At 47.3% G+C, this 26598-nt stretch overlaps 1 protein-coding gene across 2 annotated transcripts in view; it reads left to right on the top strand.

The window, feature by feature from the left end:
* The window catches only part of Frmd5 (FERM domain containing 5), a 278473-nt gene that overhangs the window by 212429 nt on the left and 39446 nt on the right, over positions 1 to 26598 (top strand). For both annotated transcript variants that reach the window (XM_050134360.1, XM_050134361.1), the window contains exons 2-4: positions 11420 to 11524; positions 21961 to 22003; positions 22447 to 22525. In XM_050134360.1, the coding sequence (XP_049990317.1) occupies positions 11420 to 11524; positions 21961 to 22003; positions 22447 to 22525 (227 nt within the window). The remainder of the gene's footprint in view (positions 1 to 11419; positions 11525 to 21960; positions 22004 to 22446; positions 22526 to 26598) is intronic.

The raw sequence follows: 26598 nt of genomic DNA on the forward strand, positions 1-26598 counted from the left end.
TATATAATCACCGAAAGTAACAAACACTTCATTTCATTATAAATAGTTTTGCCCATTGTTCCAGATGAGTAAAGTATTTGAGGGGGAAATGCATCTCAGATTTCCAACAAAAATGTTTCCTAAAGTAACCACTCCATTAAGCAAGCCTAAATTTAGACTATCAAAGCCCCGTGGACTCTGGAAAGCGCGTAGTTGGATCTCATAATGAGTCTTGAGTCGCTGCTGTTGGAAGTGTTCGCGGCTCAGCGGGAGCCTTGGTACGAGATTGCTATGTGAGGGTGGCGGGGGCGTTTGTCTAGAGACTCTGGTCTTTAAGGCTGTCAGTTCAGGGTTTAGTTGGACTTCCATATTCTTGGCCTTCATACGCTCTTAAATCATGAATTCCTGGCAGCTGTAGTTTGTAAAACTCCATCAGTGAATAGATAAATGTGTGTGACCACATTTCCCAGTGTCCCTTAGCTAATGAAAACGGAAATGGATTTGGGGGAAATTCAACCTAAAAGTAAGGACAGCATACAGCGTCTGTGGCTCATCTGTCAGCGCATGAGCACTGGCAATCCTCTCTAACACACTTCTTTTTCTTGTTGTGCTCTGTCGAGACCGGTTCCCACTCCCCGTGGAGCCCTGGCAGGACTTGACCTTCATTCTCCTTTCTCAGTCCGGAGTGCTGGGATTCAGGAGTGCACTGCCTGCCACAGCCGGCTTTTTAATCCAGCCCCCGGCTACCAGAAGGCAATGCTTCCTGCACAGAGCTCTGTTTAGTGTGAAAACGTTTGGTCACTAACCCACAGAAGGTTATCACTGAGACTCGGACTCAGTTTCAGTCCTGTTTGTCATTCTGGGAAAAGCAAACTTAGAATTGTATTTGTTAGATATAATTCATTACACTCGTGCATGTGTGTGCGCATGCATGTGCACGCGCATGTGTATGTGCATATGTGTGTGTATGTGTGTGCATGTGTGTGCATGTGTGTGACTCAGGATCTGTGTGTATGTAACTCAGGATCAGAGTGTGTGTGTGTGTGTGTGTGTGTGTGTGTGTGTGTTACTCAGAATCAGACCCAGGGCCTTGTAAATGCTAGGTAAGTATTTCTCCTCTGAGCTATGAGACCAGTCTTTAATTTACTACATTAAAAATAATGAGCTGGACATGGTGGCACACCTTTAATCCCAGCACCTGGGAGGCAGAGGCAGGAGGATCTCTGTGAGTGTGAGACCGGCCTCGTCTACACATTAAGTTTCAAGCCAACCACGGCTACATAGTGAGGCCTCACTCTGCTACATAGAAATGTCTAGGTCTCTATTTACATAAACATGGTTTCTATGCTTTGATAATTAGCTGCAGTATTAGTAACTTCAAGAAGGAAATGTATTCTAGCAAACACTTTTTCAAAGATAGGACTTGGCAAAACAGTGTGCTCTAAAAATAAGTCAATGATCTAAGAAATCTTAATTATTTCCTTAATTAAGTCGGTATTCAATGACCCATTCATCAAAGTCTTTGTGCTAATGCTCAATTTAAAGACGTTTTCTCAACCTGTTCTCGCAGCCTCCTCGCAGAGGAAATTGTTCTCCGTTGCTGACTCTTCTGTAACTCCCTTCTCAGTGAATACTCTATGTTCTGCTGTCTGGGTATGTCCCTATCCGTACTGCTCATATCCTCATTGAAAGTATCCCACTGCCTATAATTCACATAGTCTCTAAAAGTAACTGGTTAAAATTCTTCCACCCATTCCCGTCGCTGGCAGTACAGTGATCAAGGCACACGTCACCCTCCGCCACCTCACCCTTGTCTACCCCTCCAAACTGATGGCCATAGCACCTCGTTGTCTCGTAACATTTAGCTTAAATTCTTAGAACATGTGCCGCCTTTGATTGCCTGTTCCCTGTGCTGTCCGTCCACTCTGAAGCCAACAGGTTCTTTTGCCTTCTCGGTGCTCAGCCTCCTTTGTGGGTTCCTTTAGGTGACATTACTCCTCCTCCGTACTTCTGTTACGGCAACTTTCACTCCATTGTAACTTGAAAGAGATTTTTCCCTTGCCTTAAAATATGATTGGTCCTCTGTTCAGTAGAAAATTGTGAGAATGGTCCCGTCAGCCCTCATCACTAGAGTCTATCTGGCAGAAAGACAGAATTCTCCCTGGAGTCTGATGGTGTCTGCGCTGCACTTCAAAGGCTGCCCCAGACCCCAGTCTGTCCACTTGACATCTTACTGGTTTGAGGTCACTGCTTTTCTAAGAATCTTTGACAAGTTAAAAAGAGCACGCCCGAGTAATGACGTGGAAAATGCTCCTGGGGAGGAACTTGCCCTTAGCGCAACTCGGCAGTGTCTTTCGGCTAAGGCTTGATAACTTTGGTCCAGGCAGGCAGTGCTGAAGGTGAGCGAGTTGTACGGGTGTGAATGAGGGTTAAGAACAACCCTTGGGGTGCGTGGAGGATTGTGTACAGCTCCGTGTTAAGCTACCTTCTCGGCTCCCCATATTGCGGGATTTGGGACTGGTAACAACTAATATCTATTTGCAATAATTTAAATTTTTTTGTTTTGAAAACTTCTCCCCACCAGAAAAGCTGGAGAGATGGCTCCACAATTAAAGGGATATGTTGCTTTCTCAGGTGACCTCCATTTGGCTCACAGCATTCACACAGGAAAGCTCACAGCCACCAGCTCCAGGGTATCCAGCGCCCTCTTCTGGCCTCCAGAAGAAACTGCCCTCATATGTACATGTGCCACACAATCATTTTCTCTTTCCTCTCCTCTCCTCTCCTCTCCTCTCCTCTCCTCTCCTCTCCTCTCCTCTCCTCTCCTCTCCTCTTCTCTCTCTCTCTCTCTCTCTCTCTCTCTCTCTCTCTCTCGCTCTCTCTCTCGCTCTCTCACACACACACACACACACACACACACACCCCTTTTAAAAAGTAAGCAGTTTGGCTTCAAATGCTGCATATTTCTTGATTTAAAATCCTCAAACACTTTTGCCTGAATAACTGGGCTTTGGGGGTTTTTTTTGTGGGGGGATTGAAGACAGCTCCATTTGTGCATTTGTGATGGTTAATACTGACTGTCAACTTGACAGGGTCTAGAATTCTAGAATCACCAAAGAGAATGTCTGTGAGGGAAATCCTAAATTACATAACTGAAATGGGAAGGCCTACCCTAAATAAAGGGGGTACCATTTCATGGTGTGGGGTACCATTCCATGGCGTGGGATTCTAACCAAATAGGAGGGAGGAGAAAGCTGAGTACCACGTTCATCCGTTTCCTGACTGGGGATAGTATGTCCAGCTGCCTCGGCCCCTGCCACCGTGCTTGCCTTTCCTTGCTTATGTGGTTGGCAGGTGTGTTTGCCACAGAAAGGAGAAAGGTGGCTGATACACTGCCTTCACAGAGAAACCCAGTGTCTTCCTGCTTCCAGCAAAAATGGTTCTGACCAGTTGACGTGGGTCAGGAGAGTGCGGGTCCAAAGAAGCCAATGAGTTCAGAAAAGAATTGAATAAGTGGGCTGGAGAGATGGCTCAGTGGTCAAGAGCACTGACTGCTCCTCCAACGGTCCTGAGTTCAATTCCCAGCAACCACATGGTGGCCACAACCATTTGTAATGAGATCCGGTGCCCTCTTCTGGCCTGCAGGCATACATGCAGACAGAATACTGTATATATAATAAATAAATAGATTAAAAAAAAAAGAATTGAATAAGTGGCTGTGTGTGTGCGTGTATGTTTAGAGACGCAGCCACGGTCAGAACTGTAAAGCCAGCTCAGCTGCATGGACAGACAGCACTATAGTCTGCCTCTACGGGCCATTTGAGGAGCTTCAGGGTGCGTGCTCACTATTAGAGACGTGTGCCTTAGGACAGTGCAGACTCGGATTTGAGCCCCACATGCTGGTTGTATACTCCCGGGTATTTTACTTTGCTAAGCCTCAGTTTCCCCTTTATAAAATGGAATTAATAGAAACCTTCCTTGTGAAATTGTTAAGATTAAAAATAATGTTTACCAAATGATAATACTTACAGAATGCTTTTCATATGTTTGTCTCCTATGATAAGGTAGTGACATGGTGGACTTTGTTTCACCCACAATCCCCCAGTGACTGCTCTAGGAGAATACGTACAAGGCCTGTTTTCTTGACTTAATGCAAAACAACCAAAGGGCCACCCCAGGACCAGGGCTCTCCAAAGTACAGCCAGGTCAGCAGAAAGGTTATACAGCAACTTAGCATCTCTCTGCTCCCCTAGCATCCCTTCTCTCCCTTCTATGGACATTGATCCCAAGAATATTTCTTTCAAGGTAAACTCAGTCTCAGAATCTCTTTCCAAAGAAACCTAATCTGTAACTGGTAACAGTGCAGGTGTGCAGTGCTCAGTGTGACAGGTCACAGTGCAGGTGTGCAGTGCTCAGTGTGACAGGTAACAGTGCAGGTGTGCAGTGCTCACTGTGACAGGTCACAGTGCAGGTGTACAGTGCTGACTGTGACAGGTAACAGTGCAGGTGTACAGTGCTGACTGTGACAGGTCACAGTGCAGGTGTGCAGTGCTCAGTGTGACAGGTAACAGTGCAGGTGTGCAGTGTTGACTGTGACAGGTCACAGTGCAGGTGTGCAGTGCTGTGACAGGTCACAGTGCAGGTGTGCAGTGCTGACTGTGACAGGTCACAGTGCAGGTGTACAGTGCTGACTGTGACAGGTAACAGTGCAGGTGTACAGTGCTGACTGTGACAGGTCACAGTGCAGGTGTGCAGTGCTCAGTGTGACAGGTAACAGTGCAGGTGTGCAGTGCTCAGTGTGACAGGTCACAGTGCAGGTGTGCAGTGCTGAGTGTGACAGGTCACAGTGCAGGTGTGCAGTGCTGACTGTGACAGGTCACAGTGCAGGTGTGCAGTGCTGACTGTGACAGGTCACAGTGCAGGTGTGCAGTGCTGACTGTGACAGGTCACAGTGCAGGTGTGCAGTGCTGACTGTGACAGGTCACAGTGCAGGTGTGCAGTGCTGACTGTGACAGGTCACAGTGCAGGTGTGCAGTGCTGACTGTGACAGGTCACAGTGCAGGTGTGCAGTGCTGACTGTGACAGGTCACAGTGCAGGTGTGCAGTGCTGACTGTGACAGGTCACAGTGCAGGTGTGCAGTGTTGACTGTGACAGGTCACAGTGCAGGTGTGCAGTGTTGACTGTGACAGGTCACAGTGCAGGTGTGCAGTGCTCACTGTGACAGGTCATAGTGCAGCTGTGCAGCGCTGACTGTGACAGGTAACAGGACCGTGGTGCCCTGAGTGTCATGAGACCAAAGAGAAGTTCACTTTCCCCAAGTAACTTCTGCAGATCTCAAAACCCTGCAACTGCATAAGCCTGTGGTCATTTAGAGCCTTGCTCGAGGGAGCCCTCAGAACCCAACAGTTGAGCATTTTCCCCAGCGGTTTCCAGTCACTCTATGGCCTTAACATAATGTCACATTCAGTGGGCAGCAGGCAGTGGCAGACATCGTCAGTGGTGACATCTCATCCGGGCTTGCTAGGCAGGCCTGAGCAGACCTGGTGTCACAGAGTTCGTAGGCTTGCTGGAAGTTGCAGAGATGACATGAATGTGCCAGTGACCTTGCTGGGCAGGGGCTCTTGCACTCACCCCGCTGCCCAGCCAGGCGCCTCTACCTGCTCTCTGTGAAGGCTGGGTCGTGGGTAAACCTGGAGCTCCGAAGACCGAGTCATCCTGCCCCCTCCTCTAGTGCATATTAGGAGATACATGGCCAGGCCCAAGAGTTATTTATGGACGGGAGACACCTCTTGTGCCTTGTACTGTCTTGTATTTGTGACGGTGACTTGTATCTGTCACGTGAAATGTGATTAGACCCCCTGCAGGATAGGAGCGCCACAGAATAGTGCTCACAGCCTTGAGCCTGCTATAGAGGCAGTTTCTAGACTTGAGTAAACTTTGCTTAGTTGTTCTTTCTGTTTACTTTGAGCAATGGCCCTGAGGTTTTGTTTTTTCTTCTCAATTACATAACCTAGTAACAAATATCTTAACCATCTACATTGTTAAAGCTACCCAAGGCCGGGTGGTGGTGGCGCACGCCTTTAATCCCAGCACTCAGGAGGCAGAGGCAGGCAGATCTCTGTGAGTTCGAGGCCAGCCTGGTCTAGTTCCAGGATAGGAACTAGCTACAGAGAAATCCTGTCTCGAAAAATAAAAAAAAATTAAAAAAAAAAGCTACTCAAGCGTGATATCTCTTGCCTGGAGCTGAGGCAGAACAATCAGGAATTTGAGGCGAGCCTGGATTGCATAAAGCCCTAACTCCAAAAAAATCAATTAATTAAAATTAATTTTAAAACAAGACTTTTTAAAGTAGATGAACATAGAATATGATAACTGTTATCACCTAAGAGAATCAGAGGCTCTAGGCGTATTCATGGGACATGAGATTATTTAGGCCATGGAAAACAGAGACACAGAGGGAAAATGACTTATCCAACATGCTTCCTCTCCTTACATCACCTGGGCTTCGTCCCATGCTTGCCCATCGTTGAACTACAGGGCTGGCTTCCCTGCTGTGGACCTGTCCTGCCCTTCCCCAAAGTGGGGTAGTTGGATCCTCTCCCAGGAACCAGCTGGGGGAAGCAAGGAGAGACAGAAAGCAATGCTAAGACAGCAGTAGAACTGGGAAGCCTTGAGGAGTCCGATGTAGGCGGGAGGCAGAGGGCTGGGCCCACCTCCATCTTCACCTCCTAGAAACCAGAGTCCAGGGACCAGGACACGTGTTCTGGAACAGACTCCCTGCTACAGCAGAGCGGGGTCAGGGCAAGCCCGTCCTGTGAATTGGGTTTGGTGACACCTGCAGTCTTTGCCCTCTGATGGCCAAGCTCATAGCAAACGCGCAATGGGGTTTCCATGGCACGAACCTAGCGTATAAACCTACCTAGATCAGTGTGCCATAGTGAGAATCACGCCAGCTCTTGATGTTTTCACGTATAGTGGTGGTTGAGACAAAGGGGCTTCTGTGTGTATTAAGGGTAAGTGAGAACAATATCTAAAAGAGCACCGATCTTCCCTCCCTCTGCACTCTGATATCCCTCCGCGCCAGACTTACCACTCTGCCAGGAGCTACATGGTCACCTGACCCCCATGGCAGCCCATGTGAGACAGTATGACTGGCAGATGACACTCACTGGCACTCCCCTGGCTCGAACTTCCTGGTAAACCAGCTGTCTTCTAGCTGCAGCCTCAGAAATTCCCGGACAGGCTTTGTTGGTTAATAGCAAAGCAGAAAAGTGAGCTCCTGGGCCCAGAGCTCAGCAAGAGTTCCCCGCTTCAAAGAAAATGTACAAGAATTTAGCGGGTGCCTGCTGTCAGCATGCATGGCCTCAAACTCGCTTTGCTGCAGATAGCTGGGCTGGGCACAGTGTGGTTCTCCAGGGCAGAAAGCAGAAAATGCACCAGGAACTGTCACACTTTGCTCCACTCACGTGTCTCATCCTGCGAAGGCGAGCTAATGTGTTGGTTCCTCTGTGACATACAAACCCTTCACACAGCATCCGTGCGCAGACCCCAGACACACAGACCCTGACACTGGCCAGGAAACTTGGGAACCCTCAGTCTGCAGAAAGTTTAAATGTAAGCTGGAATAGTAGCCAAAAGCTGTCCCACCCCTGGTGCCTGTCCTTTCCCATCCAGGCCTCGAAGAACAACTTGTTCACGTCTCGCCTTTTCCATGAGGCTCTTTAGTCTTCATGTGCCGTTTTCCCATGCCTGGACTCTGATACTTTGGAATCACAGGGCCCTCTTTCCATAACCCCTCCATCTTACTCCCCCCTTTTCCCTCCATCTTACCAATGCCTTCTCCCTCCAACTTACCCCTTCTCTGAGAGCCCATAAAGGTTCTCATTTAACCCCATGGGGCCCAGAATGGAGAAAGTCATGGTTATTCATCCTCATGAAGCCTCCTTTAGTTTGGACTTCAGGATGGAGAAAGTGGAGGTTCATGGGTGGGGCTGTCAACGTGCTGCTTCCCCACGGGGTGCACCATGCCTGACGCCATCCAGGATTGGTTACAGTGAAGTTCTCTTCTGCCCGAGGCTGTTTATTATGAGGCAGAAAATGCAATTAACCTTAAATGGTTTGGGTCACTGGCCCAGGCTTCCTTTCTCCTTGCTGCCTCTGTTCCCTTGTGAAAGAATAGTCAAAAAAGAGACCCAGAATCAGGCATGCCGAGGAGCAGAACCATCCGTGTTCCCATCCTCGGCTGTCTGCAGGGACGGGTGCTCGGAGGCTCACAGATCGTCCTGTGCACCACACACAGAGAATAAAAGCCTTCACTTACATGCACCGTTGCTTTCAATATGCGTGTGCTGTTATGATTCATAAAATATAGAGTTACTTCTGAATGAGTATTTATTAAGTTACTATGATCCAGTAACATCTTTGGGAAGAGACTACCCTCCAGGGGAGCTGGGGCCAGGGACTTGGGTGCTCTGCTTGGGCTTTCTTGTCCTGAAGCGAAACAGGCTCAGGCTTGGAGCTCCGGCTTGGCGACTGAATGGCAATCACCTCTTAGCACAGCTGCCTGCTTCTCCTGGGTAAGCAGTGACAGAGCGTTTGTCTGCCGCTTTTCCCTACCCCAGGTTTCCGTGTGCTTGGAAATGAGCTTTCTCGGCCACTAGAATTCAGACTAGCTGCTCACCAGGCAGTAACTACCGCGGCGCGAATAACGTTGGTAGAGGACGAAAACACCACACACACCCTGCCAGAGGCTTCTTCTCTTCCATTCCAGCTGCTCCGAGGGAAATACTAGCGTAGGCCTTGCTGCATGGGCTGAGTTGAACACATTTTCTCCCCCACCCCATCCCCAGAGGACTTTAATTAGGATAGTAAGCCCGTATTCCACATCAGCAACAAGGAAGGAGTGGACAGACCCTGCCCCAAGAGACGATTGCCGCTGGTGGCGTCCTTTTAAGGACTTGGCTTGTGACCCGCCACCCAGAAGTCTCAGGGTGACTCTTGCTTGGTCTCTGTCCTGTTTCTTTTTGAGACCAGAGTGTAGGATGGAAGCTCCTGCTTCAGGAATGTGTTGTAAGAGGGCGCATCTGGCAGTAGGGGGCGGGGGGTGGGGGGGCACCTCCACATCGCTTCCTCCTTTAAGCTGCCAGGTACTCATCTTTCAGCCTCGGCAAGAATAAACTCCTTAAGACATTGGCTGGAAGACGTAGCACCCCGCCCTAGATCTTCCATAGTCTAGGGTAAGCCAGCAGAAGAGAGGAGGTGAAGAATGAGCCTTGCATGAAAATCTTAATAATGTACCTGTTGTTGGAGCAGGGCCAGGCCCTTCGCTGATTGCCCGTGGACCAGGCCATGTCACCGGTTAAGGTCTTTGGCACTTGTAAGACACTGGCAATTGGTCAGTGTACCAAAGGGCATCTGAGGTGAGCTGCAGAGCAACTTGGGACAGCTGCAAAGACAGAAGCTTTGCAGGGCTCCAGATATGACTTACAGTGACCTGTAAGTCATTCTCCTCCTGGCTTACCAAGGGTACCCAGACAGGCCTGGGAAGTAGAAGGTCGGAGTTATATTTTATGGAACCTTTCAGCCAGGCTACCTTCTCTTTATTGATAGTTTATTCAACAGATACGATAAAGCCCTGCCCATCTTGCCTAAGACCTTGCGTTGAGTTTTGGGGAAGGGTGCTCAAAAGAAGCAGGCGAGAGAGAAAGAAGGGAAGAAGTCAGCAAGATAACGGAGTGCTGTGGGTGTCGCCAGGGACATAAATAGGAAAGCAAGGTGCAGAGTTCGGGCGGCAGCCATCCTAAGGCCCTTTGCAGAGGGGCTTTGGCACCAGGACCTCAGAATGGCAGGGCGAGGAGAGCTACGAGAATTGTGTCCCAAGCAGGAATGCAAAGGCGCAGGAGCAAAAGAACTTCAGCCTGCTCCGGAGCAGGAAGCCTGCTGTCAGAGTGGGGTGGAGAGAGATTTGGGTGAGTTCAGAAAGAGGCAAGAACTAGGCTATGCAGGACATTACAGCCCTGGCCAGACTTAGGGCTTTATTCTGAGAGTTGGGAAGACAATGACTGTGTTAAGCAGAAGTGAGTAGTGTAACTAAAGATCACTGCCACATTGCTTGTAATAGATTAGGAACAGTCTCCATTAATGTGACCTGGGTGAATAACATTAGGTTCATTAGACTGCTTACTGTGGTTGAAAACTCTGAGACATAGCTTTGTGGACTACTATAGAAGGGTTTGGAGAAAAAAAAAAAAGAAAACAAGAAATCATATGTATAATTGAGATGTAGAGTGAAGCCCGGGGCAAGAACACGTATGAGCCCCTGGATCCCCAGTACTAGAAGAAAATGTGTTATAAATGTATTTTAAGGGCCAGCAATATTGCTCAGCAGATAAGGGGACCTGCCACCAAGCCTGACTGGATGATCCAGGTTTCAGTCCCTGGGCTCATGTGGTGGGAAGAGAGATGACTCCTGGAAGTTGTCCTCTGACCTCCATACATTCACCATGGTATACACACACACACACACACACACACACACACACACACATATATATGAGGGAAGGGTATGTATGCCTCTTTTTAAATGCATTATATATAAATGCATTTTATATATAATGCATTATATATAACTAAAAAGAGGCAATATCCATACTTATAGATGTACCTATATAGAGACAATTACATAACGGTCTGTTTACAGGCTGATCCTGGGAAGACCATGGGGGCTTGGAGGGGATAGAAACTAACTTTATAGCATATTCTTTTGTACATTTGAGTAGCTTAGTCTGTGCTTGTCTTATTCAGCAAACAAGGCACAATATCTAAGTCACGATCACTGTGGTTACTGTGTGAAGAAGGGCTGAGCAGGGAGGGCAAGAGTGAAAAGAGAATGTACTAGAAGGCTCAGGAAGTATTCCAGCTGCAGGACAGCTGTGGTTTGACCTATGGAATTTGGCAATGGGGACGAAAAACAATGGCTGAATTAAAGAATTCTGATATCTCTGTGGTAGGAAGTTGTTGACTTTGTCCCAGGTGCTAAAAGCCTCCAAATGCCAGAGAGTATGTGAAACATGACACTGTGGAAGACACTTCTGGGTGTACACTACCTTCATGTCCACATGCAATTCATAAATCATCCTTAGAATCATACAAACAAAACCAAAAGCGAGCTATCACAGTGCTAGAAGCTTGCTGTCCACCCAGTCTGGCCAAGTCAGTGAGCTTCAGATTCCATGTGTGTATGTAAACACACACGCACACAATACACAAATGTACTCATACATACATACATACTTGCACACACACATACATACACACACAGTTCACTCTAAAGAGTTGCACACAAATGCATATGTGTGCACACACATACCTCCTATGCCACACACGCACAAGTCACCCTGAAGAGTGTGCATTTCTCAATGGAGCTTTCTTTCTTTGCAGAGAGATGCCAAAGGCCAGTACCTGTTTGACCTCCTTTGCCACCACCTGAACCTGCTTGAGAAAGACTACTTTGGGATTCGTTTTGTGGACCCAGATAAGCAGCGGGTAAGTGTCAGGGTCCGGGACCAGCCTGGACCATAAATTACTTCTCAGACCAGAGGGGAGGCATGGGAAGAATAAAGACACAGCTCACATGGCTTTATCGGGAGGGAGTTTCTCAGAGATCCCTCGTGAAATCCTGAGTTCACATCCTGAAAATTCACCTGTGTTTATTCTCCAAACAGCTTTTATACCAAAACATAAACTAAGGGGAAAATTCATTAGCATTCTGTTTCCTAGGTAGCCAGGAGGATGACTGTGGTCGCGTCCACACCTATCTATGCCCGCTCTGTCACGTCTTCCTCTCTATGCCTGCTCTGTCACTAGACTGAATTAACATCTCTTTCCAGGCGATCTCCAGAATTACAAAAAAGAAGCAGAGTGACATTAGCATACCCTGACCCTTTGTTTAGGGTGGCGTCAGTTTGTCTCAAAAGGCCAGGTGACCACCTCCTGTGTGGTAGGTACAAACTGTGGCCTGAAAGTCTGGCCACCATACATGTAGAAATATGGACCTGTGTAATATGGCCCTACAATCCACTGTCTCTTATTGATTTTAATAAAACCTGTACTTCTGCTACAGGACAGATTATCACACCTGTCGTAGGCACAGATTTCTCCATTTACCCAAACTTACCCATCTTTGGAAACCAGGCATCTTTTATACGAGCTCCTGTCTTAGGCACCTGGGGAGGAGGAGCTTCAAACCCGTCACTGACTTCTGATATCTGCAATGAAAAGGGATTAAGGGAGAGAGACACCTTTGGGCTCTGTGTCTTGGAGCCATACTTTCTTGTCAGGAGAAATAATCATGTTTTATGAATAACCGTGCTCCTAAAGACTATAGTCTTCTATTTAAAGGAGAGGAGGCTCGCCTGGCTGAAAATGTTTCTTCAGCTGGTCTAGGGCATGTCTTAAATTTTAAATTGTATCAAAATCTAAAATTTTTTACATATGCGTTAAACCCAAACATTTACAGGGTGTGTCAAACCTTTCTCAACATCTTGTAAGCAGTTACAAACATTATCAGGTCAATAGCATAATTAACAATAAATCCACAATTAAATCCAAACATTTATAGGGCCCGACAAACTTTCCTCAATATCTTATAAGCAGTTACAAACATTATGAGGTCAATATCATAATTTTAGAATGAGAATTAACAATAAATCCATAATTTAACATATCACAATTTTCTTCAATCCATATTAATCAAAAGACAGGAAAAGCTTTGCTGATGGATGAGAGTCCAGCGATATTGCTGCTATCAAATACCAGTTCCAGTCTCTGAGCAGCAGTTAAACCCTCAGGCTGCCCCCCTCTTAAGTGAAGAGGGGTTTCAGTCATTCCTTATTTTGAGTCTTTCTTTCCCTGAGGGGAAAGCTTAGGTCTTAGTTCTCAGGTCCAATGTTTTAATGAAAATGAGTTCTGTGTCCCAAAGATTAAAACAGTGAGATGTTTAGTCTGCATTTTGGCTCCAAAGCAAACAGGATTCAGACTGCAGAAAATTGTAGTCATCACGTATATAGGGAAGTAGCTCAGCGTCTGTCCCTCAGAGCAGCATGGTACCCTGCAGTGCAGAGTGGAGATCCCATGATCGGTGACTCCTCTCTGAGGGGGCGGGGAAGACTGGACCACGGGCTCCTCTCGTACTCCCTTCCTTCTGACTCCTCTATGGGGCTTTATCAGCTACGATGTCATCGGGTCTGCCATCTCATCCGGCTCTGTTTTCTTCCTGTGAAAAAAAACACAAACACATCCTTGACCCCAAATTAATACATGCCAGGTCTTTTTATCATTTATTGCAAGGGCCTTTTCACCTTGCCTTAGAAAAGGTCACCTTGGTGTCACCATGCCAGATCTGTCTGTAGCACATCTGTCTGCAACATTTATCCTTTTTAGTTGTTTTCAAGAAGCCATGGCACGCTCTACAATTTCTTTTCATTATTAACCGTATATGCAGTCCTTCCATTGGAAGAGTCTTTTGTAAAATTTTAGCATAACATCCTTTCAGGGATCTTTAGCTATAACATTAGCAAAATATAGTTCTGAGAATAGCAGCAACAATCAGCTAGGAGAAGATTATTACTCTGGCCTTTAAATTGAGCAAGCACAATTGTCTAAGAATCACTATCTTAAAATTATTAATTAATCTATTGCTTAGTAAAAGAAACATTGATCATAGTCAGTTCTCTGCTGAAACATCTCCTAGACTCCACCCTGCTCCTGTGTATTACACAAGCTGCTGCTTTAAATTAAGAGTTTAATATCTTAACTGGAAAAGTGGGAGGGTGTAGTCATAAAAACCATTCTGTTTTTCTATAAAACTGCTGTAGGATAAGTTTTGTATTTTGTAAGCATGTATAAGCAATATACATGCTTGCTAAGGCTTAATTAAAATTAATATAATGTACTTGCAGATTATATACTCTACCTGCTGATCTATAATCCACCTGCTTGAGTGCCTGTTTGGCAGCTCCCATAAGCTCTCTACTGGAAATTGGCTCATTGCTCCCTTTAAGAATTTTACTTAGTGGCTCAAAATCTCCCAATAAGGATATTATAATTAAGGCTTTAGCCAATATATATCTAATTAGAAGTTTGTAAACTATCCTCCTCTTAAATTGCAAGTCTGCCTAACTGATAGGAAAATGGAAAGAGGAAAGCATATTCAACTAATGATGCTGGCCTAATTAGACATCAACATGTAGAAGAATGAAAACAATTCCATATTCACCTCTATGCACAAAACTGAAATCCAAATGAATCAAAGACCTCAGCGTAAAACCAACCACACTGAACCTCACAGAAGAAGAAGTTAGAAGTACCCTTGAATGCATTGACGCACCTCAATTACAGTCTCTGTGGCACAGACATTGAGAGAAACAATTAATAAATGAGATCTCCTAAAACTGAGAGGCCTCTGTAAAGCAAAGGACAGAGTCAACAAGACATAATATCAGCCTATAGAATGGGATATAGTATGAACCTAAACTGAAAACTCTCAACAGATTAACTTAAAATGACCTAAAAATTACTCAACACCCTTGGCCATTAGAGAAATGCAAGTCTAAACAGCTCTGAGATTCCATCTTATCCTTGTAAAAATGACCAAAGATTAAAAATACTGCTGATAATTTATGCTGAAGAGACTGTGGAGTAAAGAAAAAACTCCTCCAATGCTGGTGGGAGTGCAAATTGACACAGCCACTTTGGATTCTAGTGTGGCGATTTCTTAGAAAATTAGGCAACAATCTACCTTAAAACTCAGCAATACACAAAAGATGCTCAATCATAAAGACATGTGCTCAGCTATGTTCATAGCAGAATTCTTTTGTCATAGCCAGAATCTGAAAACAGCCCAAATGCATGTCTTCTACGCATATGATAAATGTGTTGAGATAGAAATCAGAGAAACATCACCCTTTATAAATAACTACCAAAAGCAATCTGCAGATTCAATGCAAATTAAAATTATAGAAGAATTCTTTACAGACCTCGAAAGAACAGCCCTCAACTTCATAAGGAAAACAAAACTCGGGATAGCCTGAACAATCCTAAAATCCTGCACAATCAAGGAACTTCTGAATGCATCACAATCTCTGACTTTAGACTTCACTACAGAGCCACAGTACTGAAAACAGCGTGATACTGGCATAAAAACAGATATGACGACCACAGGTGCTGATATCAGTCCACACACCTACAAACTACAGATTTTTGACAAAGAAGCAAAATTGTGAAATGTAAAAAAGAAGCATATTTAACCTGCTTGTTTATTTTTTACAGACCTTTTACGGGCCTGAAACTGTGGTTTCCTGAGACTACTTTTTTGCAAACTTGCCTGTTGGCTCCTAGTTGAAAGCAGGGCCACGCGGTGGGGGGCTGGACACTTGTTCCCTCAGTCCGCAGCTTGGCTTTGTCCTTCTGGGTACTAGGGGCCGGGCGGTGCAGGCCATGCTTTTTAAGTTTAAAAGTCCCATCTGAGGTCAGTGGCTGATACGTTTACAGGCTCTCTGGTGTCTGCCATTGTAGCTGCTTTGAGAACGTAGCATGCCGTCACAAGCTCTGGCAGGTGTAGCCGCGCCGATTCTTACTATCTTTTTTATTCTAACTTGTAATCATAAAGTTGGGAGAATTTCTGAATCCTCTCCTCTGTTCTATTGGCCAACTCTGGGCTGCTGACTGTGTGGGGTTAAATTTGCTCTCTAAACTTACTCTGTCTCCTGCTTGCCTTTCACCCACAGGTGGGTTAGATTCAGCTGGCTACGGCGCCTGCACCTGGCGCCTCAATCTCAGTGGTAACTTAGGCGATTATTGAGCCAAATGCCGTGTTTCCTTCACCTTTCCTACCCATTTAGCAGTGATAAAAGTTGTATCTCTGCCTTTGTTTCTCCTCCACTTTAACTTCCTTTAGCCATCAACATACATAACTGAATACTCTTTCCTTATCTCATTTATATAACTTATTATTTACACATTTTTACTCCTGATTTAAATTTCCCTCTTCTCTACACGTCTTTAAATTCTATTCTCTATTTCTGAGCGCTCAATACTCACGTATCCACCTGTGGTGCAATTTTTTTCTCTCGTTCTCCTCCGGACGTCTGGTCACTTCTCCCATGTTTTTTGGGGTTCACCAATCAGTCCCACATCCAGGCACCATTATGTCAGGGTCTGGACCAGCCTGGACCATAAATTACTTCTCAGACCAGAGGGGAGGCATGGGAAGAATAAAGGCACAGCTCACATGGCTTTATCGGGAGGGAGTTTCTCAGAGAGTCCTCGTGAAATCCTGAGTTCACATCCTGAAAATTCACCTGTGTTTATTCTCCAAACAGCTTTTATACCAAAACATAAACTGAGGGGAAATTCATTTGTCGATTGCGTTGGGTGGGCTACTCAGTCTAGGGGTTTGTAACCCACCCTGCAATCAGTTATTCCAGGGTCTCGGAGGGGCGCTACCTGGAAGGGAATGAGCTAAGACAGAAGAAGGAGGCCAAGCAGATTTGTCAAAGCCTCCGTTTTATTAGGGGGACGGGTTACAGTTTATATATGGTAAGGAATGGGGGGCAGGGCACAGGATCTCGCCGCGTGGTTCCAGGTAGGCCAAGAAGTCACAAGTTGCCACACCTAGTTCCCTGGATAGCTGGAATGTGAGGCCTGTCCTGCTAACAGATTAACAGTTAATTGGATGTGAGGCAGGTTCTCAATAGAACATAATTATGGGTGTGGGGTTCTCTACAGACTCCCCAGGGTGATGGTTCCTGTAATGATTTTAGGGGGGAAATGGCTCCTGACATTCATTAGCATTCTGTTTCCTAGGTAGCCAGGAGGATGACTTTGGTCGCGTCCACACCTATCTATGCCCGCTCTGTCACGTCTTCCTCTCTATGCCTGCTCTGTCACTAGACTGAATTAACATCTCTTTCCAGGCGATCTCCAGAATTACAAAAAAGCAGCAGAGTGACATTAGCATACCCTGACCCTTTGTTTAGGGTGGCGTCAGTTTGTCTCAAAAGGCCAGGTGACCACCTCCTGTGGCCTGAAAGTCTGGTCACCATACATGTAGAAATATGGACCTGTATAATATGGCCCTACAGTTAAGTCAAAATTCAGAGCACAAATGGAGCACAAGGCTAGTTAATAGATCTGGAGTCTTTGGTTGTGTGTGACTCCTATTCAAAGTTTTGCCTCAGGAGTCAGGGACCAGCCAGACCCTGTGGTTGGTGTCATCACTTCACAGCATAGCACTAAACTTGAAAGTCACCTGAACCAGAGTTCAGCTGAGAAAACCTGGCATTTCACAGTTGCACATGGATGTCACTAGAGATGTAGCTGGTAGGCTAGTATTGGGGTTCCTGGAGCCCTGTGCACATGGAGGGCATCTCTTGCTTCCTTTCCAGTAAGTGGGCTACCCTGAATTTCAGGCTGTCTTGCCATGGTTAGAGCCTAACGGGTGTCTCAGGCAGGAGCATGTCCATTTCCCTTGCCCCTGCGTCATCTCCAGCATCACTTCCCCAGCCCGCCTTCTCCCTCTGTTGTCTAGCCAGGTTTTATGACTCTAGACAGCCCTATCTCCCTTTTCAGCCTTCAGGCCTTCAGTGCCCCTGCCCAAGGCATGCTTCTCCTCATCTCATTTTCCCACACTCCAGTTTTCTCCTGACTACCACCTTTTTCTTTCTTTTCTTTTTTCCTCTGGGTAACAACTCTGGCTGTCCTGGAACTCACTTTGTAGACCAGGCTGACCTCACACTCAGAGCTCCAACTGCCTCTGCCTCCACTACCCGGCCCATGTGTGTGTGTGTTACCACTGCCTGCCCCCCCCCCCTTTCTTTTTTGAAGACCTGTTTTTATTTTATCTATGTGTATGTATGTTCGTTTGTGTGTGCATGCCAAGTGTATGCTCATGCCCTCGATGGCCAGAAGAGCATGTTTATTCCCTGGAGTTGGAGTTACAGAAAGTTGTGAGCTCCCTGACAGGGGTTCTAGAAACTGAACCTGGGTCCTCTGCGAGAGCAACAAGCACGTATAACCACTGAACCATCTCTCCACCCCAAAGCTTGTCATACTTAAGGTCTTCCCTGGCCCTCTGGGCCCTATGCCCTCTGATTCCTCCCCTGTACACGTCTTGCACTGTGTGTTTTTTTGTTTCGTTTTGTTTTGGTTTTGGTTTTTCGAGACAGGGTTTCGCTGTGGCTTTGGAGCCTGTCCTGGAACTAGCTCTGTAGACCAGGCTGGTCTCGAACTCACAGAGATCCACCTGCCTCTGCCTCCTGAGTGCTGGGATTAAAGGCGCGCGCCACCATCGCCCGGCTTGCATTGTGTTATGAAGGCCTTTGTTCCCATAAAAGCTGACATTCCAGGAGGGAGCAGGCTGACTACATCTCATCCGTCTTTGTCTCCCGTGGACAGGAGCTTAGAATGCAGTTGGCATTCAGTAAGCATTTGCTGAAGGAACGCGTTAATGATTTGTGGTGCCTTCGATGCTCACCTTCGCATTTCTGCAGCTTTGATTCATCATCCCTTGGCTGACTGGAGGCTGCGCGGGTTGCCATCCCTAGGAAGCTCCTCTGCCACGCTCCAAAGGCATCATCGCAAATCCTACAAAAATGCGTAAATGCTGTAGGACCCTCCTTCTTAGGTCCAGGATTTCCTTCACAGCTCCAAACAGGACTGTCTCTGCTATTACCAGGGGAACACCTAGAAGGCACAGTGTCCCAGCGCCGCCCAGAATGACGGGTGCTGGGTGGCTGTGTCCTTCACTGTGCCACAGTCAAACACTGCTTGTCCTTTGGTTGTCTGAGCCACTTTGTCCTCTAGGTCATGTTTCGGGTTGTGAGTTGTCTAAAGGACTCTAGGATACCTACCATGCGGGTTTCCTCTGGCTAGCCCAGGCCCCACTCTTAATGTACTTAACTCGTCCCTCCCTGCCTGGCTGAGCTGTGAGCAACATCAGTGTTTGGAGATTGGCCCTCTGACATGCTGCCCTTAGCTCCGGACCTAGTGTGAGGCCACAAAGTGCCTGGATAGCAAGAAACTGTCCTCGCTGCTGTTTGTCCCCATTCTCTAGAAATAGTGGGTTTCACACACACACACACACACACACACACACACACACACACACACACGTGCATGCACGCGCACCGCACACACAGTGTGTGTTTGAGCTAAGTTTTCTCTCCTTTTAAAATACCTCCTCATCTCCCCCAGAGCTTGTGGTACATAAAGTCAAAAGGCAAAATGTGTCCTGTTGATCATTTTTTCAGTTAGGTCAGGATGTACTCGAGGAGAAACAGAATGTATGTGGAATGGACCAAGATTAGAGGAGGACAAACAAGACAATTGGGAAAGAGGAGACATGTTTGGCCTTTCTGGAGAGTCTGCTGTATGCTAAGCTTAGCTGCAGGCTCATGTAGCCTGAGCACCAAGTGTACCTGGTGCTAAGCCAAGAGTTCCACGCTTGTTCCACCCTGCAGTCCTTAAGGCAAGTGATGAAGATTCCAGACAAGTAGATTAAGACAGGTTGTCCAGCCAAGGTAAGTGGTGAGGGCGGTCTGATTCTGTAGACTGTGTGGTTTCCAAGGCGTTATGCTGACGTCACACGGTAGCCCAAGAGTGGGGTGAGTCTGTGCCTCAGGAAAGAAACATGGACTACAGAGACCTGTGAGTCCTGGGAGCTCTTAAATGGCCTGTGAAGATGTTACCTAAATCCACTAATTGTGGTAGAGGTACCCAGAGGTGTGAGGCACACCTCCTCCCCTGGGCTCCATGTGGTCTCAACAGCTCTCCTCAGTCCTCCTGCTTGCTCACTGAGCATCTTGGGGCTCTTTCCTCCCCATCCTTCTCCTGTGGAGGAGCTGCCTCATGCTGTGCCCTGCTGTTTCAACTCAGCCTGAGCCTCTGCCCTTCTTCCGACCTTTTTTGCGCCCTTCCAAGCCTCGGGGTGTAAAGATTGTTCCCCTTGGATCTATCTCTCTCTGAATTTTGCCTCTTTCCCTGATCTCACCTCACATTATCGGTTTGCTGTTCCTTCTGGGACTCAGTCTGCAAGAAGCTGTCACCATATTGCTGGGACAATCTCGGGCTTTCTCCACTGGATCACTAAAGCCCCTCAGACAAGCTGAGACAACTTTCTCCGACTTCAGCCTGTTCCTGAGCTCTCAGGCCCTCCAAAGGAAGGCCGGCTCTCGCTACTGTACTGCCTAGGGGGAGAGCCTCTTTGTAACTCGGCTCATCTTCAGCCTCTCCTTATCATTTCTGTCTTTTTACATGTCTCACCTGTCAGTGTAAGGTGTTCCGTTACTGCAGCCCTGAGGTATGCTGTGTTCTCCTCCTTGTACAGGCCTATCATGCTTTGAACCAGACAGGCCTCCTGCACCTTCGCAGGCATGGCTCCAGGTTCCAGCTGCTTCTGTGCGATTGCCCCTCTTGCCTGGGCTTTTCTGCGAAGCAGAGCTGCGGCGGGCCGTGTAATGTGAGAAGGGCCTCTTAGCCATGCTGAGTGGCTGTAATAAGTTGCCAGCCTCCTGGGAGCTTGGATCACAGGAAGCAAGAGAGCAGAATGTCAGCCCAGATTAACCATGTGGAGCTGACAGAACTAGCTCTTAGTGGGCCCATTAACTACATGACCCACAGCCCAGCCCAGAAGGTGAAAGCTGGGAACTGAGGGAGGCCAAGATTCTGTCTGCATAGCTTGGGCTACTTTCCTGTAGAAAATCTCTGCCGAGACTAAGCAGAAGTAACCAGGAAAGAGGGCACTGAGGAACCCATCCCTTTGCCCATTCCACAACTACACTTTGCCCAGTGCTAGGCCCTGGTAATTATTTGGCAAACAAGTCCATTCCTGTCCTCAGGGAACAGCTGGCATCCTAAGCTACCTTCCAGCGGTCAACTTCCAAATAATAGCATCTTTCTCTGTCTACCAACCAGCAAGTTACTTGCTTAATGTCAAAGCAACAATCATAAGTAATGAATTTTATAAAGTACCCACAGAGACTTGAGAAACTGATCTACAATGAACTGAAGCTGGGAAAGATGCTCAGCCATTGAGAGTGCTTCCTGTTCTTCCAGAGGACCCACGTTCCGTTCTCAGCTCTCACATTGGCAGTGCACAGCCACCATTAACTTTAGCTTTCAGGTGTCTGACGCCCTCTTCTGGCCTCCGTGGGCTAATGCACTCACATGGCACACACACATACACACACACACACACACACAGATATTTAGAATGGTCTCGTTACTGCCTTCCCCCAAACTTAAGAATCATGAGGGACAATGAAAAATATAGTGTTATCTAGATTCTAGCCATAAATACCCATGGGGATAGGATACTATTCTACACATTGGTTACAGATAATTATTACAAGAAACAAAGACTTTCACCACCCTAGTATGCCAGGAAAGAGTAACACAAGGATTGCCTACCTGTTTCTCAGGGGGAAAAAAAGGAGCACATACCAGCCATCTCTACTTCCTCTTCATTCTGAAATCTCTTCTTGTCAAAACTGTTTAGAGTTGCCACCAACACCCTCCACCCTCCTGCTTTGCCAAAAGAAGCTGGTATTTAGCACGATGCACGCCATACATTAGGTCCAGCAGCTCCCTACTCAAGCCAAGCCCACTACACATACATGCATAGTCACCATGCCTGTGGGCCTGCCAGGAACAGGGCCCAAAGCTCCAGTACCCTGCTTTGGGAGGTGTCTCCGGAAGCCTGGGAATGGCACCTGAAGCAGGAACAACTTTCCCCTTCACAGCTGGTCCATCACGGACGCTTATTTCAGAACACCGCTTCCCTCTCCCAACCTCTCTTCATAAGCTCTGGGGTTGCTTTTCCTCCAGGCAGATTGCATTCTTCTCGCCATTTCAGTCAGATAAGACCGTTTTCACGTGGACCCTGCTTCTCACGAGGGCCGTCTTGTCTGTGTTCTCTGTTTCAGCATTGGTTGGAGTTTACAAAGTCAGTGGTGAAGCAGCTCAGATGTGAGTATTCATAAAGAATCTAAGCTTTACCATGGGAGGATGGGCGGAAACCCCAGGGATAGTAAGACTTGGTCTACATGTGTAATTTGCCACTGTTCTAGCATATGGTGACCCTATCCACAAAAGGGTTTTTTAGTTTAGCCAATGTATATATGTATGGATGGATTATGTATATATTCTGTATGTATGTGCACCCTATGTGTGCCTGGTACCAGAAGAAGACATCAGGTCCTCTGGACCTGGAGTTAAGATGTTTGCAAACTAACATGTGGGTGCTGGGAATTGAACTTGGGTCCTCAGCCAGCACTCCCAATGCTGAACCTTCTGTCTAGCCCCCACAAAGGGATTTTTTTCCCTTATGGTTCAGGGGCCTGTGCATGCCAGGAGGGGAGCACAGTCATCTCCTTGAGAGGGTCTCTCCTAACAGGCGCCTTTTCCTGCAGCCCAGCCTCCGTTCACCATGTGCTTCCGGGTGAAGTTCTACCCTGCGGACCCTGCTGCTCTGAAGGAAGAGATAACCAGGTAAGGCTGGTATGCGGCCCCCAGCCACTGGGGCTCATGGGGGTGGGGGTGGCTTTGGACGTGCCTGATGCTTCCTAGAGAGAGCCTGTTTCTGTGTGTTCTTGCCTCCCACTTCCCTTGCGCCCCGCCTCTGGAGGTGGAGCAGCAGGAACTCCCTCTTGTGAGTCTCTAATGGTCACTCTAGGAGGGATCTGGAGTAACTAATTGCTCAAGGCCTTCTTTCCCTTACCTATGATATGGCTCTGCTGATGGTTTTGGAGCTGGCTGTGTTGCTGCTTGATTTCAGGCTTGGAAAGAGACTCCAGTGGCCCAAAGGATATACGTGGGAAATACCAAGGTGGGGCATGGAAGGCAGGGTGGAAAACATTGAGACTCTAGATCCAAGCGAGTAGATCCTAGCATGCTGTTGGAGATGCTTGAAGTTCTCTTCATTGTGGGAATCATGTTCTGGGCAGGTGTGCTCAAAGCCCTCATCATCCCCTGGAGAAAGAGAAAAAGCCTCTAGCCCATAGCCACCCTGCAAGAGGGTCCTTGAATAGGATCGGCCCAGCTCCCCAGGGCTTTGTGCATCTAAACCAGACATATGACAAGATTCAGAAGTTCTGTGCTGCTGGGGTCCTTTATTTTGTCATCAGCAGAACCCTGATGTTCACCTGTGGCAGGTGGGACCATTGAGGAAGGAAATGGCACTGGCAACTCTAATACCCTCTATTATTCCTTTAAAAACGGCGGGTGGGGTGTGTAGACAAACACAGGATAGACGAGACACACGCGGCTCCCACGTGGGTGCACTTTAATGGGGGGAGGGAGACACGATAAGGGATGAGTGTGTGAGACACACAAGGGTGGGGGCAAGAGAGAGCGAGATCTCGTGGAAGCTCGCTTTTTAACAGGAACCGCAAGGTTATCTGGGAGAAATGACCCGCACCTGGGCACGCCAGCGTGCGCAGGTATCGGTAATCCAGGAGGAGTCTGGGAGCTGTAGTTTCCAAAGGAACAACACCCTCCTCACTGCCTCGGAGAAAGCAAGGTCAGGAAAGAGGCGATCGCCATCGTATAGACCACTTGTCCCGTACAGCCTCGAGATCTGTTCTGGATCCTGAACTGCTTTAAAATCCCAGAGAAACAATAGAAGAGGGAATGCAGAATCCTTTTCATTACTGTGGAAAAGCAAGCTGCTGACTTGATATCTGGTGAAAGGAATGGAGGGCTCTCTCCAAAGAGAAATCAGGAAAGGGAGAGAGGAAGAGAAACAGGAAGTAGTGCAGAGAAAACAGGAAGTAGTATAGAGAAAACAAGGAAGGTGTCAGGGAGGTGAGCAAGTGGCTTCGCGTGGAGCCCACTGTGGGTGGAGGAGAATCTTCTGGAGTCCAGACCAGGAAGGCCTCCTGCACGTGGGCAGAGCTGTGTGCCAGCTCTAAAGCACAGAGGGCAGTGATGTGGGTGTGAGAACTTTGGGTTCCAGTCATCTTCACGGGAGTGACTGCCACCATCTTAGTGCGCAGCCTGAAGTGTCAGACAGGTCCACGGGGACAGGGCCGCTATGTTTACCAACTTGAGCAGAGGTCGTTTGTCAAAGCACTCCTGTCCCTCATGACCTGACCCCACTTCTCCCTGCTGAGAGCGCTGCAGCAGCCCCTGTCCACTCATGTCCAGGTCAGACTTAACACTCTTTGTTTGTTTTGTTTTGTTTTGGGGGGTTTCTCTGTGTAGCCCTGATTGTCTTGGAACTCAATTTGTAAACCAGGCTGGCCTCGACATCACAGAGATCCGCCTGTCTCTGCCTCCTGAGTGCTGGAATTAAAGATGTGTGCCACCACTACCAAATTTAGCACTTTTGTTAAAAGCCAGCTCCTTGCCTCCCACCACCTCCTGCATTGCCTGATCTCCATGCCATTGGCTGCGCAGTAGGTGTAATGGTGCCCGCTGCCCACTGCCGCCACTGGGGACCTGCAGCGTTTTACCATAGCAGTAGGGCTGAAAGGAACTGGTCTAGTAATTTGGTGACTGCCCTTAGACACAGGACTTTCTAACGCTTTTTCTTGGCTGTTAGGAGCTCATCGTCCAATTGTATTAACATACTGCCCCCCCCTACCAAGAAGCCACATAGACCTGGTGGCTCAAGTCCAGTTTGTATTCCTTCCTGACTGCAGGGCTTGGCCATACATTATTCACCCTCATTGACCTTTGGATAACTCACAGAATTAGGAGAGTAATATCTAATTCTGAAAATTATTGAGATGATTAACCAGTTTGCTGGCCTCCTTTTTGTTTGTTTTAATTAGTGTGTGTGTGCATTTGTGTGTGCATGTGCACACGTGTGTGTGTGTATACATGAGTATATATATACAAGTGTATAGGTGAGTACATGCCTGCTCACGTACAGAGACAAAAATAGGTCGCCAGATCTTTCAGTGCTAAAGTTACAAACAGACTGGCTTGTAATATGGGTGCTGGGATCTAAATGCCAGTTTTCATGATTGTGTAACTTGTACTCTTAATCACTGAGTCATCTCACCAACCCTTCCTCCTCCTTTTTGTCATCATCATAGTCATCCCCCTCCTTATTCTTTGTTTAAAAAAACAAACAAACATTTCAGGCCAGGTGTGGTAGCTCATGCCCATAATCCCAGCAGTTGGAAGATGGAGGCAGAAGGCTACGTAGAAAAGATGAGATCAGGGCCAAGGAGATAGTGCAGAAACTAAGAGCACACATTGCTCTGCAGAGACCCGCATTTAGTTCCCAGCAGCCACATTAGGTGGCTCACAACTGTCTGTAACTTCAGCTCCTGAGGATCTGACACCTCTGTTCTCCAAAGACACCTGAACACACACACACACACACACACACACACCTACAGAGAGAGAATATAAAAAAATCAATAATTTTTTAAAAAGAAAATTTAGGGGCTGGAGAGATGATTAAGAGTCTTCCAGAGGTCCCAGGTTCAACTCCTAGCCCCCCACATAGTGGCTCACAACCATCTATAACTCTAGCTCCAGGAGGTCTGATGCCCTGTCTGACCTCCTTGGGTATCAAGCACACATCTGGTGCAAAGGCACACATACAGGCAAAACACATGGACACATAAAAACTTTTTAAATTAAAAAAAGAAAGAAAAAATTTAAGGCCAATCAGGCTTATCTAAGACTGTGCCTTAAATGTGGGCCCAGGGGAAGTCGAGGGTGGATATGGTAAAGATTTGTATATTGTATGGAACTATTTAAACTTTTTACTTTCAAAAAGACCCTGGCTCACAGAACCAAATAATTAGACATATAAATAAAATAAGCATTTATTATCACAGATACTTTGGATAATAAATACAGACAAGGCTCGGTTTGGACTTAGGTTCTTTTGAGAATGTCACTATGGAGCCTACACTGGCCTGGAACTCACGATTCCCTACGTCCACCTCCCTAGTGCTGAGATTACAGCCTGTGTCACCATGCCCAATGGAGGATCTTCTATTTCCGGGTATGCTTCCGGTCCCTAGGAAGCCTTGCACGAAGCGAAGGCTCAGTGTGTCCCTACTGATTACATGGTCCATGTCAGCATAGCACTGGGATCACGACCAGACCTCGCACCAGGTCTGCAGACTTCAAGGACAGTGGCAAGGGCACCAGCACCTCCGCCGTCCGCAGGCGATTCTCACGAACCACCTGAGACAGTTTCCTCTCCGCCGGCCTTCCTTCCCCAGAGTGCGGTTTTCTGACATTGTGGGTAGTACCAACTGTGGGGTGCCCAGCCTGATTTGCAGGTTTCTACCCTCCCTGGTACAGCCCGTGAAGCCATGGAATTAGGTCCGTGTTTCCTATTCCTATCCCTACTGATCTTGAGAGAGTGGGTACCTGCCCCAGCCTCACTCAGTACCCATAATTCATTGCTGGCTCTGAGCCCTTCGTCTCAACAGCCCACCTTGTGCCAAACTAATTTAGTTGTCGGTGTGTCATCTTTTTTCCCCTGCAATCTGCATCCTAAATTTCCCCGCCATCTCAACCATCCCTGTGGAGCGAGGCTAAGGAGGGGATGAGCTGGGGAGGAAAGAACTCTTCTTTGGGGGCTGGAGAGG

This window comes from Alexandromys fortis, unplaced genomic scaffold, assembly GCF_014885135.2.
Source record: "Alexandromys fortis isolate MF-2015 unplaced genomic scaffold, M_Fortis_MF-2015_v1.1 scaffold_6, whole genome shotgun sequence".
NCBI classification, from domain to species: domain Eukaryota; kingdom Metazoa; phylum Chordata; class Mammalia; order Rodentia; family Cricetidae; genus Alexandromys; species Alexandromys fortis.